The 13,486-nt window shown below is 46.6% G+C and overlaps 1 protein-coding gene across 1 annotated transcript in view; it reads right to left on the bottom strand.

Moving 5' to 3' along the window:
- Nucleotides 1–4,321: 4,321 nt before the first annotated feature.
- CACNG4 (calcium voltage-gated channel auxiliary subunit gamma 4) overlaps nt 4,322–13,486 on the bottom strand; it is a 41,112-nt gene continuing 31,947 nt past the window's right edge. Inside the window, exons 2-4 of the mRNA XM_074607457.1 lie at nt 11,778–11,861; nt 6,137–6,277; nt 4,322–5,316 (exon numbers count right to left, since the gene is read on the bottom strand). Of these exons, the coding sequence (XP_074463558.1) occupies nt 4,778–5,316; nt 6,137–6,277; nt 11,778–11,861 (764 nt within the window). The 3' untranslated portion in view covers nt 4,322–4,777. The remainder of the gene's footprint in view (nt 5,317–6,136; nt 6,278–11,777; nt 11,862–13,486) is intronic.

The following is a 13,486-nucleotide window of genomic DNA, read 5'->3' as shown; positions in this document are numbered from 1 at the left end:
ACAACATCACTTCTTGATACATCCCTGTTCACAGCAGGGCAGCCACACACTGCGGCTATTTACCCACAGAATTGCTCGGCTATGCGGGAAGAGCCTTTATTTATTTTAGTTCAAGGGAACCGGCTTTGGGCTTGAACTTCAAATGGCTTCGCTGCCGGGTGTCGGAGGCATTTCAAAAGATGAATCTCCTGCCTCCCTCCGGACGGGCCAATTGATCGTACGTACGGGGAGAGGCAGGCGGGTAGAGATACGCTGGCAGTCTTCATCTTTACAGACAATCTGGAGGCAAGGGAAGGAAAAGTTAAAGGAGGCATTTGAAGGAGGAATATTGTCTTTGATCCAGGGATGGTTTGGGACGTCTGGGAGCGGCGAGAGGCTGCTGAGCAGTCGGTGCCGCTCCTGCTGCTGGGGTTTCTCGGTGGTGATCAGCGCAAGGCTTCCGTGGAGCTTCGGCACGCGGGGTCGAGCTTTCTTCAGGCAAAACTGACAAGAGCAGGGAGAGGACGATGCTCGGGAGCGCATTCACACGAAACCTCAAAAGGTGGAGGCAAAGCACGAGCTTGGGGCTAGGACTTCAGAAGACACCAGCTTATTTGTGTTGATGGTGATTTGCAGCGCCCCTGGCCAACACACCGGCCTCAAAACGGGCACCTAAACCAGAGTGTGGCTCATACGGGCCAAGTTCAAGCTGGAGATAAGAAGGTTTTTCTTAGTTTCCTGCCCAAATGCCTGGAAATGTTGTGAAGGTATGAAGGTAGCTTATCTTGGAGATTTCGCGGTCTGCAGGGCCACAAGAATATTTTTTTTCTCTCATGTACTGGCTTCCAGTAACACCCCCGGCTGCAATCAAAATAGGTAGAAATGTATAAAAATAAAACACAGAAATCTCAGCTCAGAGAATCGGGAAGTTAAAAATCCATATACCTTTCTCCACACAAAAGTGAATACATTTAAAACCGTTTATTTAAAAAGTAAGGATTAAGTACATTATACATGGTTGTGATTATACCAGTAGAACTGAAGCACAGTGGAAATAACACTTTAGAACTGCAGACAGAAATGTAACCTCAAGGGACATGATATATTAGCCCTTGTGGATATGTGAACCATACAGAAAGGAAAAAGGAAATATAAAAAATAGTTTATTGTTAGATGTACAGACATATGAAGTGATTTCTCGTTTTACTCCTATTGTGTATGAGAAACTAGGAAGAGAGTGCTGACGATATACCTGAAACTTTGTTTCTCGGAAAATCGAATCTGATCCAATAGCCTTTTTTTTTTAGGTCTGCTGTTACAGTATGTTATAGGATAATACCAAAAGACCGATTATTGTTAATGATATGATGATGATATCTGCAGGCCTTATTGAGAAATGGGGGCTAATTTGTGTTCAGTGCTGTCCAGGGAAACCACGGAGATGTGGAAGAACAAATGATTTATTATTTATTTTTTGAGCTATTACTGAGTGGTTTCAAAGTCTGAGCACAATCTAATTCTGTTCAGATAGATCAGCCACGGAGCAAGACACTGTTCATGGGCAGGAATGCCGCGAATTTTTCAGTTTTGTCAGAATCAAAGTTTTTCACAGGAAATGACTGATCTTTGGAGGATATTTTAAACTGAAATTTTCAAAAGAAACCACATTTTTCCTGCTTTGGTTGAACAAATGATTCCACTGAAATTCGACGTAGAGCGTGAATGTTAAATCACAGCCCCCATTCTCCTACAGGACGAAAGCTCCGGTCTCTCTTATCTCCCTGTATCTTTGTTCCCTGTCCAGACCCCGTATCCCGTGAGCATCCCGTGAATACTTCCCTGCTCCAGCCCCGCGTTCCCGAGGTGCCTGCTGGAGAAGGAGCAGATGCTCTGGCTCGGGCCGAAGCAGGGCATCGCGCTCGGAGGGCTGCTGAACCCAGCCCTGCGCCGGGGGAGGAGGCTCTGGCCAAGAGGAACATCTCAAAACGCTTGGCAAGACTTTTTTTTTTGCCGACGTGGTGTAAAAAGACTGCACGTGCCTCTGCAGGTATGAGCTGGGCTCTAGGAAAGCTTTGGACTTTGGCTGGAACCAGATGGTTGGTTTTAAACACATTCACTGGAGAAGGACGATTAAAAGAACAAAACCAACGCGCGAAGCAAACCTCACACTGTCGACTTCCAGTTCAACGTACATGAGTTTAGAAAAACAGCCTATATCTAACGCCTGGTTTTAAAGGGAACGGTTTTATTCTTAATTACAGTAAACATGGATGAGGACTTATTTCTAACTATTAGTTTATTAACACAGTGGGAAACAAATAGTTCTGGGAAATTGCACTTGAAAAATACATCGACTATAATTAGATGTAAATTAATTAGCACTTAGTATGACACACTAATGAGACAGAAGGTTGTTTTTTTTTCATTGCAAACTTCTACTTCTATCATAGCTAATCAAAGTATTTTAATATTACGAAGTCTCAAAAAGTAGGAAATAATTTATTGTTTGAAAGCATAAAGATTCTTGTAAAAAAAAGCTTTCATCAAGAACTTTAATAATTTTAGAACTCTTTTATGTTGTCCTAGCCGAAAAGTAGGTAAAAAAAGTTTTCTTGTCTGCCTCTGATTTTTTTTTAAAAAGCTTGTGTAATATCTTTCTCCATAGTGTGTTGATACAGAAAGTAGCACAACATTTTCTACTTTTAAAGCGTTCCCATCGCTCCATCTGCTTTAGCTCTCAGAGTTCAGAAGATTGAAAAAGGATCCCAGCAGAGTTTTAACCTGAATGGAAACTCTTAATAAGCAGGGATGAAGGCTCCAACCCACCTCTGCCAAAATAACGATGTCGCTCTGCCAGGCTGAGGGCTAAGCAGAGCTCAACAGCGACTAGGGGAAGACTTCAGCTTAAAAATGAGAATTGTGTCTTGGTTCTTGCAAGGAGAGAGGCGTAGGCGGGGTCTACTTGGGGGGGGAGAGGGGGTTCAACTTGCTTTTTGGGATGTTAAGGCAGCTCCTCCAGGGTTATCCTGGAGAACTTGGTTCCACTAGCTGAAAGCCTCCTGTCCAAACCACCACTGAGCCACCGATGCTGTGGCCGTCACAAGATAAATTAAGACTTAAAGAGGTTTTAACAGTTTGGTTGAGATCTCCCACCACCAGTGAGCCAAGATTTCCAAATCACGATTTTTTTTTCTTCTCACCGCTTCTCTAGTCTTCTGGTAGCAGAGATTTTCTGGACAAAGATGACAGGTATACTCAAAGGAACCTACAGGAATTAGATGCCCCTCTCTCACTGCACCTAATTTCATCCAAGGGCAACCGGGTACCTCATTCTCATATGGCTTGGTCGAGCGGTCGCTAAAATCAACATGAGTACAATTAAATTAAACTACCTTTGAGTCAGGCCCTTGAGCGTTGAGATTCCAAGCCTAAGAGTAAAAAATGAAAGCAGGAATTTAAAAGAAAAAAAATAATTCAGGCTTTTTTAGAAACATACAGAAGCAAAGGGTACAAACTAGTTCCCCCCTTAGGTGATGCATAGAGTTTTCTGTGGGCTCTCTGCACGCAAGTAGATTCATCATTACAAAATAAATTAAATTAGGTCGAACCATCATTTCCATCTAAAAGCAACTATACCTTGCACCATGCGGCACTTATTCATAATAAAAAGAGTTTAATAAATATCTCATAAACGGTGATTATTTTTGTTCTATTTTAAAAAATACAAAGTTGTCATCCGTTCTGTTAACACTCAGTTCCCATTGCTGCAGGAAGTTTTGCTAGTCCGAACGTATTAGCTTCTCGTTTTCTTACGCACATTGCTTAGATATCTTAGTTTCCAGTAGCGTTAGTGTTGCACTTGTGAAGCAGTAAGGAAAACAGGAATGCAGTCGCAGGGAACCGGCGGCTTCGCCTGCCCGGGCCACCCCGGCTCAGCTCTGCTTCTCGCTCCTGCTCTAAGTAGTCTACAGGGGCTCCTGACAGACAGCACTCAGCACCTCGCCGGATCAGGCACTAGGGCTAGTCGAAATGAGAATTCAAGTTTTCTAAATGTTAGGCAAGAAATGATATTTGCAAATATGCTCAAGTCCCACCTATTTTAATCCTTCCCTTTCTAGGCGTTTCAAGATGCACCCACCCTCTTCTCCCCGACCTGCGCTGCCCAGAGGGACGCCTTACACCCAGAGATGGGAGACCCCCTTACCACCCCCATCGGGGAGTCTGCAATGCTCAGTCCGTGGGTGCTCTACGGTTTCAGTAGCACAGGTCAGTTTCAGTGTTGCCTTCAAAAATATTTTCTTTTTTTCTTTTCTTTTTTTTCTTTTCTTTTTTTTTTTTTTTTTGAAAGAGGCAAAGCTTATGCTGTGTCAAAGGAAAGTGTCTCACTTGAAGAGTAGTTCGTATTCATCCTTGGGCTTGGTTATAAATTATATTTGCAAGTTTGTATTAAGGGATCTCAATTTTAGAGAAAAAAAAGTCATACAACAATTTTTTCTGTAATCCTTTAAAACACACCAGTGGCAACTCCTTTGCAGTTTCTCCAAGGCTTTGTACACACTACAAAAGTGCAGGAACATGAACCGCCTTCATCTCATGACACCAAGAACTGAAAGAAACAAACTTCAAATAGCTTCAGAAAAAGCTACGAGCATGTAATATCTTTATGTTGGTCCAGAAGATCTCCACACACGCCACAATTAAAGAGGTGAGAGGGTATTTTAACATCGCTCCTTCTCGTTCATGACAGTATCCATTCTGTTTCAGTATTTCTTCAAAAAGCGCGAGGAAGGAAGGTACTTCAAACAGGCGTTGTTCTCCTGTTGACCATGTTGACATGGAGTCCTTCCTTAAACTCCTTCTGAAGGAAGTTGTGAACCTGCAGAAAACTGGCTTCTTGGTCTGCGTTGTAGCTGGCAGCTGTTGTAACCTTCAAAGGCTCTCTGGAAAGAGTGTACATGGAAATTTCGTTCATGGGAATGGTGCTTGCTATCTTCATGCCAACTGGAGAAATGTCTCTAGATGGAGAAGGCTCTGTAGATCGAGAACTGGATCTGGACCTCCGCCTCCTGTACCTATAACTGGGCATCCTGGCATAAGGAGAACTGGAAGAAGTCTTAAGGAATTCCCTCTTGGTCTTAAACCTCAGCTCTTTGTTCTTCTCAATATAAATGTTCACAGCCAGAACACCTATGGTTTCGGCCACAATAAAAGACAAGGCTCCAAAATAAAAAGACCAACCATAGTTGTAATGGTTCTTTTTGTCCTCATCTCGCTTGTCGCTTGGGTCACCCGCATTGCTTGATATGTAGACAATGATCCCTATGATATTACTTAGTCCTAGAGAGAGAAAAACATAAATCAGCTGTTATGTGGCTGGGAAGAGAAAATTCAAGCCACGTTACTTTCGGGACCTGTACAGTTAAAGGATTATGAGCAGGAAATTTTATTACATTTATTTACTCTTTCATTTATCTCAAGATTTCATTTGTTCTTGAAAAACAAAGAGGAGACCCACATCAGGGTCACATATGCTTGCATGGATCCCAAAATATTCAGCAGGATTTGTCCCCATCTCTTTGTCACGGTGGGAAAGAAGGAGCTTATGGGAGCTCGCTAATATTGTTAGTGGGATTCTAACATTCGGAATAATAATAAAAATGCATTTTGAGCTCAGGGCTGCATCTGTTCACCTTGATCAAGATAAGTTCTCTTCCACCTTGCTGAATTTTCATCTAAATGCAGCATGCTTAATCCGAGCTTCAGGGGAAGCTATTAACAATGTGCCTGACTCTCTCAGATGTTTCTAGTTTGAAAAACGGTCTCACCCCTCACAGGTGAAAGTTTTCTGCCATCATATGAAAGAAAAAAAAGAAAAAGGCCCTGGATGTAAGAGGCACCTGATTCATCTAACGTTTAATACATTTTAAATAGTGTAGAACCTGCTTGTTACTGACTTCGGCCTCCTTTTCCAGGAAAACGAAAAGCTTTTCTGGAATATATTTATTGCAGAGCTTCAAAAACATATTTTTGTCTTAAGAAATGGGCCCAGTGTCCTCGATCCAGGAAAAGGTACAGGGAGAGAGCTGCCAACTGCCAACAGTCGTTTTCAGTTTTAAAAGGCAGCACTTCTTAAGGACTCAATTTAAGGAGAACATACCTGCTGCAACAAAGAGAATCCCAGCGCTGAGAATAATGTTGTTTTTGCTGTTGTAAATCCTTCCTGCTCCGACACAGAGTCCTCCCAGCAGCAGCAATATTGTGCTGAGGATGGGGAACACACTGGAGGCACGGACGATGCCTGGAGGGGAGACAGGTAGAAAGCCAAGACAGGCAGGAATCATTTCAGACGCCGCCTCGGGTGCGAGTGTGGAGATTACAAAGTCTCAACCCCCCCCCGGCTTTTGCTGGAATTATCATTGATGCTGCATTTCTGGGCATGTTTTTTGGGAGCTGAGGCCACGGGTAGGTGGCCAACGTGTCACAGACACTCTCAACTGAGTAGCTTAAATCTTCTGAGCTTTCTCCTAGGAAGTCCAGCGTTATGGCCATTACCTGATGCCACCACGTACAGAACACTTCTGACAAAGCACGAGGTAAGTGACAGTAAGACCCGGCACCACGCAGCGAGCGGCACTGGAAGATTCATGAGCTGGCTACGAACCCTACAAGGTTTGGGGATGGCTTGAGCAGGATCTGTTCCTTGGTACACGCAGAAGGTGAGAAAATTACAGCTCTCGAAGTCTGCAGCATTCGCGTTACCAGCGAGCACAGCTAATAACCCCTTTTTCTTTTGTTGAGCATTAAGGACATTGAAACCTTTCCGATTTCTAAGGAAGATACTTTAACAAGTGTGTCTCAGATGTTTGTGTTTAGTTTCCTGACAGCTAAGTAGAGTAATTTAAAATTCTATATGCTTCAGTCCATTCACCGGGATGGGCTATAAAGTCCCTGAAAAAAATTAAAAACAAGCCAGCTTTCAAAGTCGTGTCACTACAAGACTAAGCAGCAATTGAAAAGGAAGCGGCAGGGAGGGAACAAAAGGGATGAGAAAGAATAAACAGGCACAAGAAGAGAGAAGTCTGTACTGTAAAAACCAAAGGGGCAGAACCCGGTAGGCGTTCCTGGAAGGCAGAGTGAGTTCTGTTGTTACAGAGAGAGGATTTTTTGCAAGAAGGGGAGTTAAGATGCTGAATACTGCTGTGGAAAACAGGATCGTCCCAAAGCTGGGGACTGTGGAAAGGCAAAGGCGCACGGGGAGTCCCGGCAGGTACCGGGGCGTGGGGATGCCCACGGTGGCTGAGGGGTCAGAGGCTGCTGTCACGGAGGGGTGGAAGCCCCACAGTGCACCGGGAGGACATGGGGACCCCCGGGGCTGCGCGCACAGAGAGGATAAAGCCGCCATCTGGACCGCTCTGCTGATGCAGTGCCGTTAGCGACGTGGCTCTCCCGGGTGCCATCTTCCTGGCTGACACGCACAGCGAGCAGCGCCCATTTCCCGAGGAGAAACGGCCAGATGTTACAGCTGATGCTTTCTCATTTTACTTTTGATGGCCGTGGCGTTCCCAATTCCGTGAACTGCTTCCTAACGATTCCCCTGGTAACTGGTGGCAAAACTCCCGCTGACTGCAAGAGGGACAGGGCCGGGCATTTCATAACAGCATTGCTTTTGTGCGCGCCGCAAAGCCCCCAGGAGCCCCAGCTACGGGCCCAGCCCTCGTTAGGGTGGTGCAAACATCAAATGAAAAAGACAGTCCCTGCCTGGGAAGCTTATGCCTGTATCGATCGCAATGCCTTATGCCTCGCAACAGCGAGGAAAGTCCGTCTCCTACCAGAACCGGCAGCGCCACTGCGCGCGTCCTTTACAGACGGGCTATTTTCTAACCGGCTCTAAGCCCAGTTCAGTCGGACGCATTACTATTCAGACAGTGCCTTGCAATAATTGGCAAATCCAAGTAAGGAGGGTGTAAGGTCTCCAATCAAAGCCTGTTGAGTGCCGAGAGCCCGCTCCGTTGTCCCGGGTGTATCCCCACGTGTGTGATACGAAGGAACAGCACTTCGACTTTTGGGTCAGTTTTCAGAGTCAGTTATTAGAAGAAGATTCAATGTCAGTCTCTGCTGCAGGAGATGAAGGTGCCCCAAATCACTGTCTGTCTGGTTTTGTCTTGGCAAAAGGCAGCACGGGCTTAAAATCTACTGTGGCCCACCCTTTCTGGTTGTTGTTTCCTGTATTTCATGGTCATGCTGTTTATAATGATTTCAATTAAATCAAAGAGCTTTCCTAAAATGGTTCAGTGACACCCTCAGAAGGAACTTGCCAGACATGCCAAATGTAGGGGGTGGGTTGTTCTACTTGTAGCAATAATCTCCAGAGATAATTTTTCTATATTAGGTAATTAATGTGAAGAGAAACTAAACAAACAGTGTTCTTCTTCCTGTAAAGCCCTACAGAATATTTTTTCCTACAACGAGTACTTTTAGCTCTGAAATTTAAAGGAATGCTCATAGGTAGCATGCAGATTTTACATATATCTCCCAATACGGGTAATAAAATGACAGCACATCCAGAAACATTAAGGCAATCTGGTTTCTGCTTTCTCCCCTGCTTTTTTTTTTTTTCCTTTTCCTTGTTTACTGTCCTGTCTGTTTGCATCGGCTGTTCTTCACCGCTATGTGTTGTGACACCTCCTTCGGTGGAGCGCTTTTATTCTCCTCCCAAAGGCAGGAGCCAAGCAACCGGCTTTAAAATCGGGATGCGATGCATGGGTGCTATAGCATGCAGGGAATGGGTATGCAGCGGGGATGCTGTGGCATGCAGGGAATGGATATAAAGTGGGGATGCTACAGCATGCAGAGAATGGATATACAGCGCGGATGCTATAGCACGCAGGGAAGAAGTGTGTGAAAGCGTAGACGTGCCCCTGGTGCAGGGTCCTCAGTCCCCCTCCTCATGGCCGCAGAGCTCTGGTGTCCTCACGCGTGTGGGGACGGTGAGCATGGCCAAAACCCCCTCTTCTGTGAAGGGAGAGGTGCGGGTGCTTCCTGCGGCGCTGGGAGGGAGCAGGTTGGTTTCCGTGTGCCTGTGGAAACGCAGGAGAGGAGGGAAGCCGGAGCACACGCGTGCGGTTGGGGGATGCTCGCAGCAGCCCCGGGGACCGCTCGGGCTCTCTGTGCGTGGCAGCGATGCCTCTGCCACTTGCTGGAGCTCTGCACAGACATGTGAAGGGGATTTTTTTTTTTTTTTTTTTTATTTAAGCAGACAGGCTGGCATGTGTTGTCATAGGGAAGGCTGAACAGGAGGGGTCTTGTCTGAGCTCCTGTGCACGTGTCAGTTGTCACTGGGGCTGTCGTTCACTTGCTTTTGCAGCGAGCAGCCTGAATGCCGAAGGGCAAAATCCAAACTCCTGCTCCTACCCACACCCAGGATGAAAGTCTCCTAAAATCAGTCATTTTTTCACTGATTTCAATAGGGTTTTGGACCAGGGCACAATTCTGCTACAACCATAATGTTTACATTCATCTCAAACCTATAAAGGGGGCTCCAGGAAAGCCGGGGAGGGACTCTATCAGGGAGGGGAGCCACAGGACAAGGGGCGATGGTTTTAAACCGAAAGAGGGCGGATTGAGACGAGATCTCAGGAAGAAATTTTCCACTGTGAGGGCGGTGAGCCCCTGGCCCAGGCTGCCCAGAGAAGCTGTGGCTGCCCCATCCCCGGAGGGGTTCAAGGCCAGGTTGGACGGGGCTTGGAGCAACCTGGGCTGGTGGGAGGTGTCCCTGCCCAGGGCAGGGGGTGCCACTGGGTGGCCTTTAAGGTCCCTTCCCACCCAAACCAGTCTGTGATTCTATATTATATTGTTCACCGTGGAGCAGGCTGAGACCCCTCATGCACACAAGATGCACACGGCGTTGGTACCTTCGTTTAAGCCAGACTGGAGAAATAAGGGTTACCCCCAACGTGGCCCTCCAGGAGACTTCTGCCAAGAAACGGCTACGAAGCACGGTGAATGATACGGAGACAGCAGATTGCAAAGGTGTTTCACAGAGGGCAAACACGGGACGGAAGCTCTCGCGTCTCCTTTGAAACAGGATGCAAAGATCCCCTCGTCTGTGTCTAGTTAGACAATGACTTGATCCCTATTACATATACGTATGAGCTCATTGCTTCTGGATTTAGCTACATAACCTTTCAGTAATCTCTAAATCAACCACACGCATTTTAAGTGGAGCTGCAGTTTTTCTCGTAAAAGTTGAAGCAGAGGAGCCCTGTGACCTGCGCGCAGCACGCGAGGACGAGCTCCGGGGAGCCGCTGAGGCCCGATCTTGGAGAAGGTGTAAAGGCTTGGACTGACTTGTTTTTAAGGTCTGTACTTAGTCACTTTGGAAAACAGCTTTTAGGGAACACCCGTCACAAGTAAACTTACAAACAATTCACTAATCTCATGTCTTACAGCGGAGCTGTAGACTGTTTTTCCCAGTTCTAGCTTTTCTCCAAATAACGAAGGCATCGTACATTTTCATCAAGATGCTACTTAATTCTTCTTTCCTTTACAGTCCTTTTACTAGTGATGTTTCTTTCCTTAAAGCTGACTTTGCATCAATTTAACATTAGTTCCAAAGCTTTGTATGAAAGATAAATGCGGCCGTGCTCACAGTGATAGTCTGCCTTCGCCTGAGCGCCGAAATCATGTCACCCAAGCGCCACGACTGATCTAAATTGGCAAGAGTCAAGATGAAAAAAAATCTGGGTTTTCTGGTAAAGTGTACTTTTTGGAGATTTTTATTTTTTCTTCTTGTCTTAGCAACCAGAAAGTGTTTCCCACGGGCGAGCAGAAGGGCAGGGTGGCTCTCCAAGTGGAGTTTCAGGTAATTAATAGCATACAATCGAGGGGTGTTTTGCCTTGCCGGGTGTATCAGGCAGCAGCGTCACTCACCGCTCCCTGAAGCTCTCCCAACACCTTGTGAACTGCAGCCCCTTCCTCTGGTAAAGGGCATCGCCCCCAGCCTGGCGGGTCAGCTCTTTTGTTCCAAAGGAAAACTAGGCAAGGCGTCCTCGGGGGAGGGGGGAGTCTAACACCGACTTTGCAGGATTCATGAAGTTTCACACTCAGGTTCCAAGACCATCAGCTGAGCAAACGGTCATCCGAAGAGATGAAACAATTTCCCGTATTTCAAGCACCAGGCTGGCGGATGAAATTACTTCTGTGCGGGATTACGCCCCAGCACGGAGCGGCAATGGCAATGGCTGGCTGTCCATGCAGGGGACCCACAGCCTGTGTTCATGCCAAGATTGCGCTTTTAGCTGCAGAAATTTCAGCTTCCTTCCTACAATGCAGTAATTTCACTGCAGGGGGAGGTCGCTCAGCAGCTGCAAAGGACCAGGCTTGCACAGGGGTTGGGTTTAAGCATTAGCAAAAGCTTTCGCATGAGCTGAAACCCACTCCTCACACCTCTTTTGATACACTAATCAGAGAAATACTCCCTCTGTAAAATGCCCTTGCCAATTTGGGAATGACAGCTGTCGTTTTCATTTGAACAATTTCCATATAATGTTTAGAGAATGGGCCCCACAATCACGTGCGTTCCCCTGGGTGAAGGAAACCCTTGAAATGGGGGGTCCCCGAGGGTCACGGTTGTGGCAGCTGCAGCGTGAACTGGACACATGTCCCCGCTGCTCTGTGCCACCAGGTTTGGGCCAGTGTCTTGCAATGAGTAAGACTCGGACTCTACAGAAGAGAAACCCAGGGACGCCTCTCTGGCCACGTCTGTTAACCCTGTGTACCAGGTGTTACTTTCCACTTACGGAGAAGGTATTCTGAGCTGTCATGGTCGTAGTCGTTGTCTTCAGGGAAGTGGTTGATTCGGAAGCAATGTCCTTTGTAGATTCCTAAATGAAAACAAAGCAAACGTAAAACATAAGGAATAGAACCAGTTAAAGGCACTTCTGCCAGCTCTGTTTTATTTCCTTTTCCTCCCAGGCTGTACAAGTAAATTATTCTCCTGTAGCGTTGATCACCGATTTTTTTAATGCCATCAAGAAACCATCTCTAAGGTCAAGAATTTTGGGCAGACTGGGCTGAGTCCTAGCTGAAGGAAGGGAGAGCCAGGATGCCTGGGCTCTTTTCTTCAGTCTGCCACTAATATCGCTCTCCTGAGTTTTTTTAATCTCTCTGTGCTTTGCTTTATCAGCGCCGTGCTTATCTTACAAGCTCACTGAGTTAGCAAAGCCCCTTTTTGTTCCTAGAGCGAGTGTCACTCTGGGTCCCTGCTCCGTGGCTGGGGCTCCGCAGCAAAGCCGAGTGCCGACCCAGCACCCGTCACCCCTCCTGCCTCGTCCCCGGGGAAGCGCTGGCTCCCCGTATCAGAGCTGAACTGTCTGACGCCTCTTCAATTACTCTCTAGGCTCGGAAAACAAGTCCATAAATCTTTGCCTGCTGCAATTGAAACCCATATGTCCCCCCCAAGGTTGGTTCAGCTTTTAACGGCGTATTTGTTTAGTTAACTGGGAGCCGGTGCAGCCAGTCAGGGCGCGAGCGCGCACTCCTGATACCTGAAGGAACAACGCCAGCATCGTCCAGATGAACCCTTCGCTTGACTGAACAAGACGAAGTTCAGCACTTTGTCCATCTGGGTAAAGCTTTACGTTAGCGTTTTGCATTATTTTCTGTGCCGGTTGTCCACAGCCACATCCCGTCCCAGCTGCAGTAGTGGGGGCTGCCGCTGCGCAGGGACCTCTCCCCAGAGAGCTACTGCGGGAGCCAAGCCCCGAGGTGCGATTCTGCCTTGGTGCTTTCATTATTCATTAACCAGCCTTTCGTGCTCGGGAGCATACATCACGCAGGCTGAGTTATCCTCTGCACAGGAGTTTCGGTGCTTACGGCTTGAGCTGGCAGAAGGATTTAAAAACCATCACTTAATACTACTTTAACAGAAGCACAGCTGCAGTCTGTAGGATATAAATGTGGATTTATTTCACTACCTATTACCAATGATTACAAAGACCTCAAAAGAATTACTAATCCGGAGGATTTCAATTGCACCCTGTGAGTGTCAACTGCAGGTTTGCTACTACAGCGCACTTAATTCTTCCAGTAAATGACGTATCTACTCCAATGGCGGTAACGGCTCAGGCTTTCTCTGCGCAGCACTTCAAAGGCTGTGAACAAGAAGTAAGTGGCTCACGTCACATCTGGAAGTGACAAACCCATCCTGCCTGCCAGGCGGAGGAGGGCACTTCAGCTGGGACTTGCTCCTGCGAAGCGTGTTTGCCCATGCATGCCTCTGCCATCAGCTGGCTTGTTGCTCCTGATGGCTCTGCAGCAAGGCAATCCAAAATCCAGATTTTAAAGATCCCAGTGCTTATTTTTACAGCAGTTCATGCAATGAAACTAAATCACTCCCAGCATAACAGGGCCTCTGAGGCTGGATGGTCATTTCTTTGAGCCTCTTCGTTATGGTGTGCCAATTTAGAAGAAACACATTCAGAGTCTGATTTTTATCCTCTCCTATTAA

This window comes from Larus michahellis, chromosome 14, assembly GCF_964199755.1.
Source record: "Larus michahellis chromosome 14, bLarMic1.1, whole genome shotgun sequence".
Classification (NCBI taxonomy): Eukaryota; Metazoa; Chordata; class Aves; order Charadriiformes; family Laridae; genus Larus; species Larus michahellis.
Note: the sequence above shows the minus strand (reverse complement) of the source record. Positions and strands in the feature narration are given on the sequence as shown.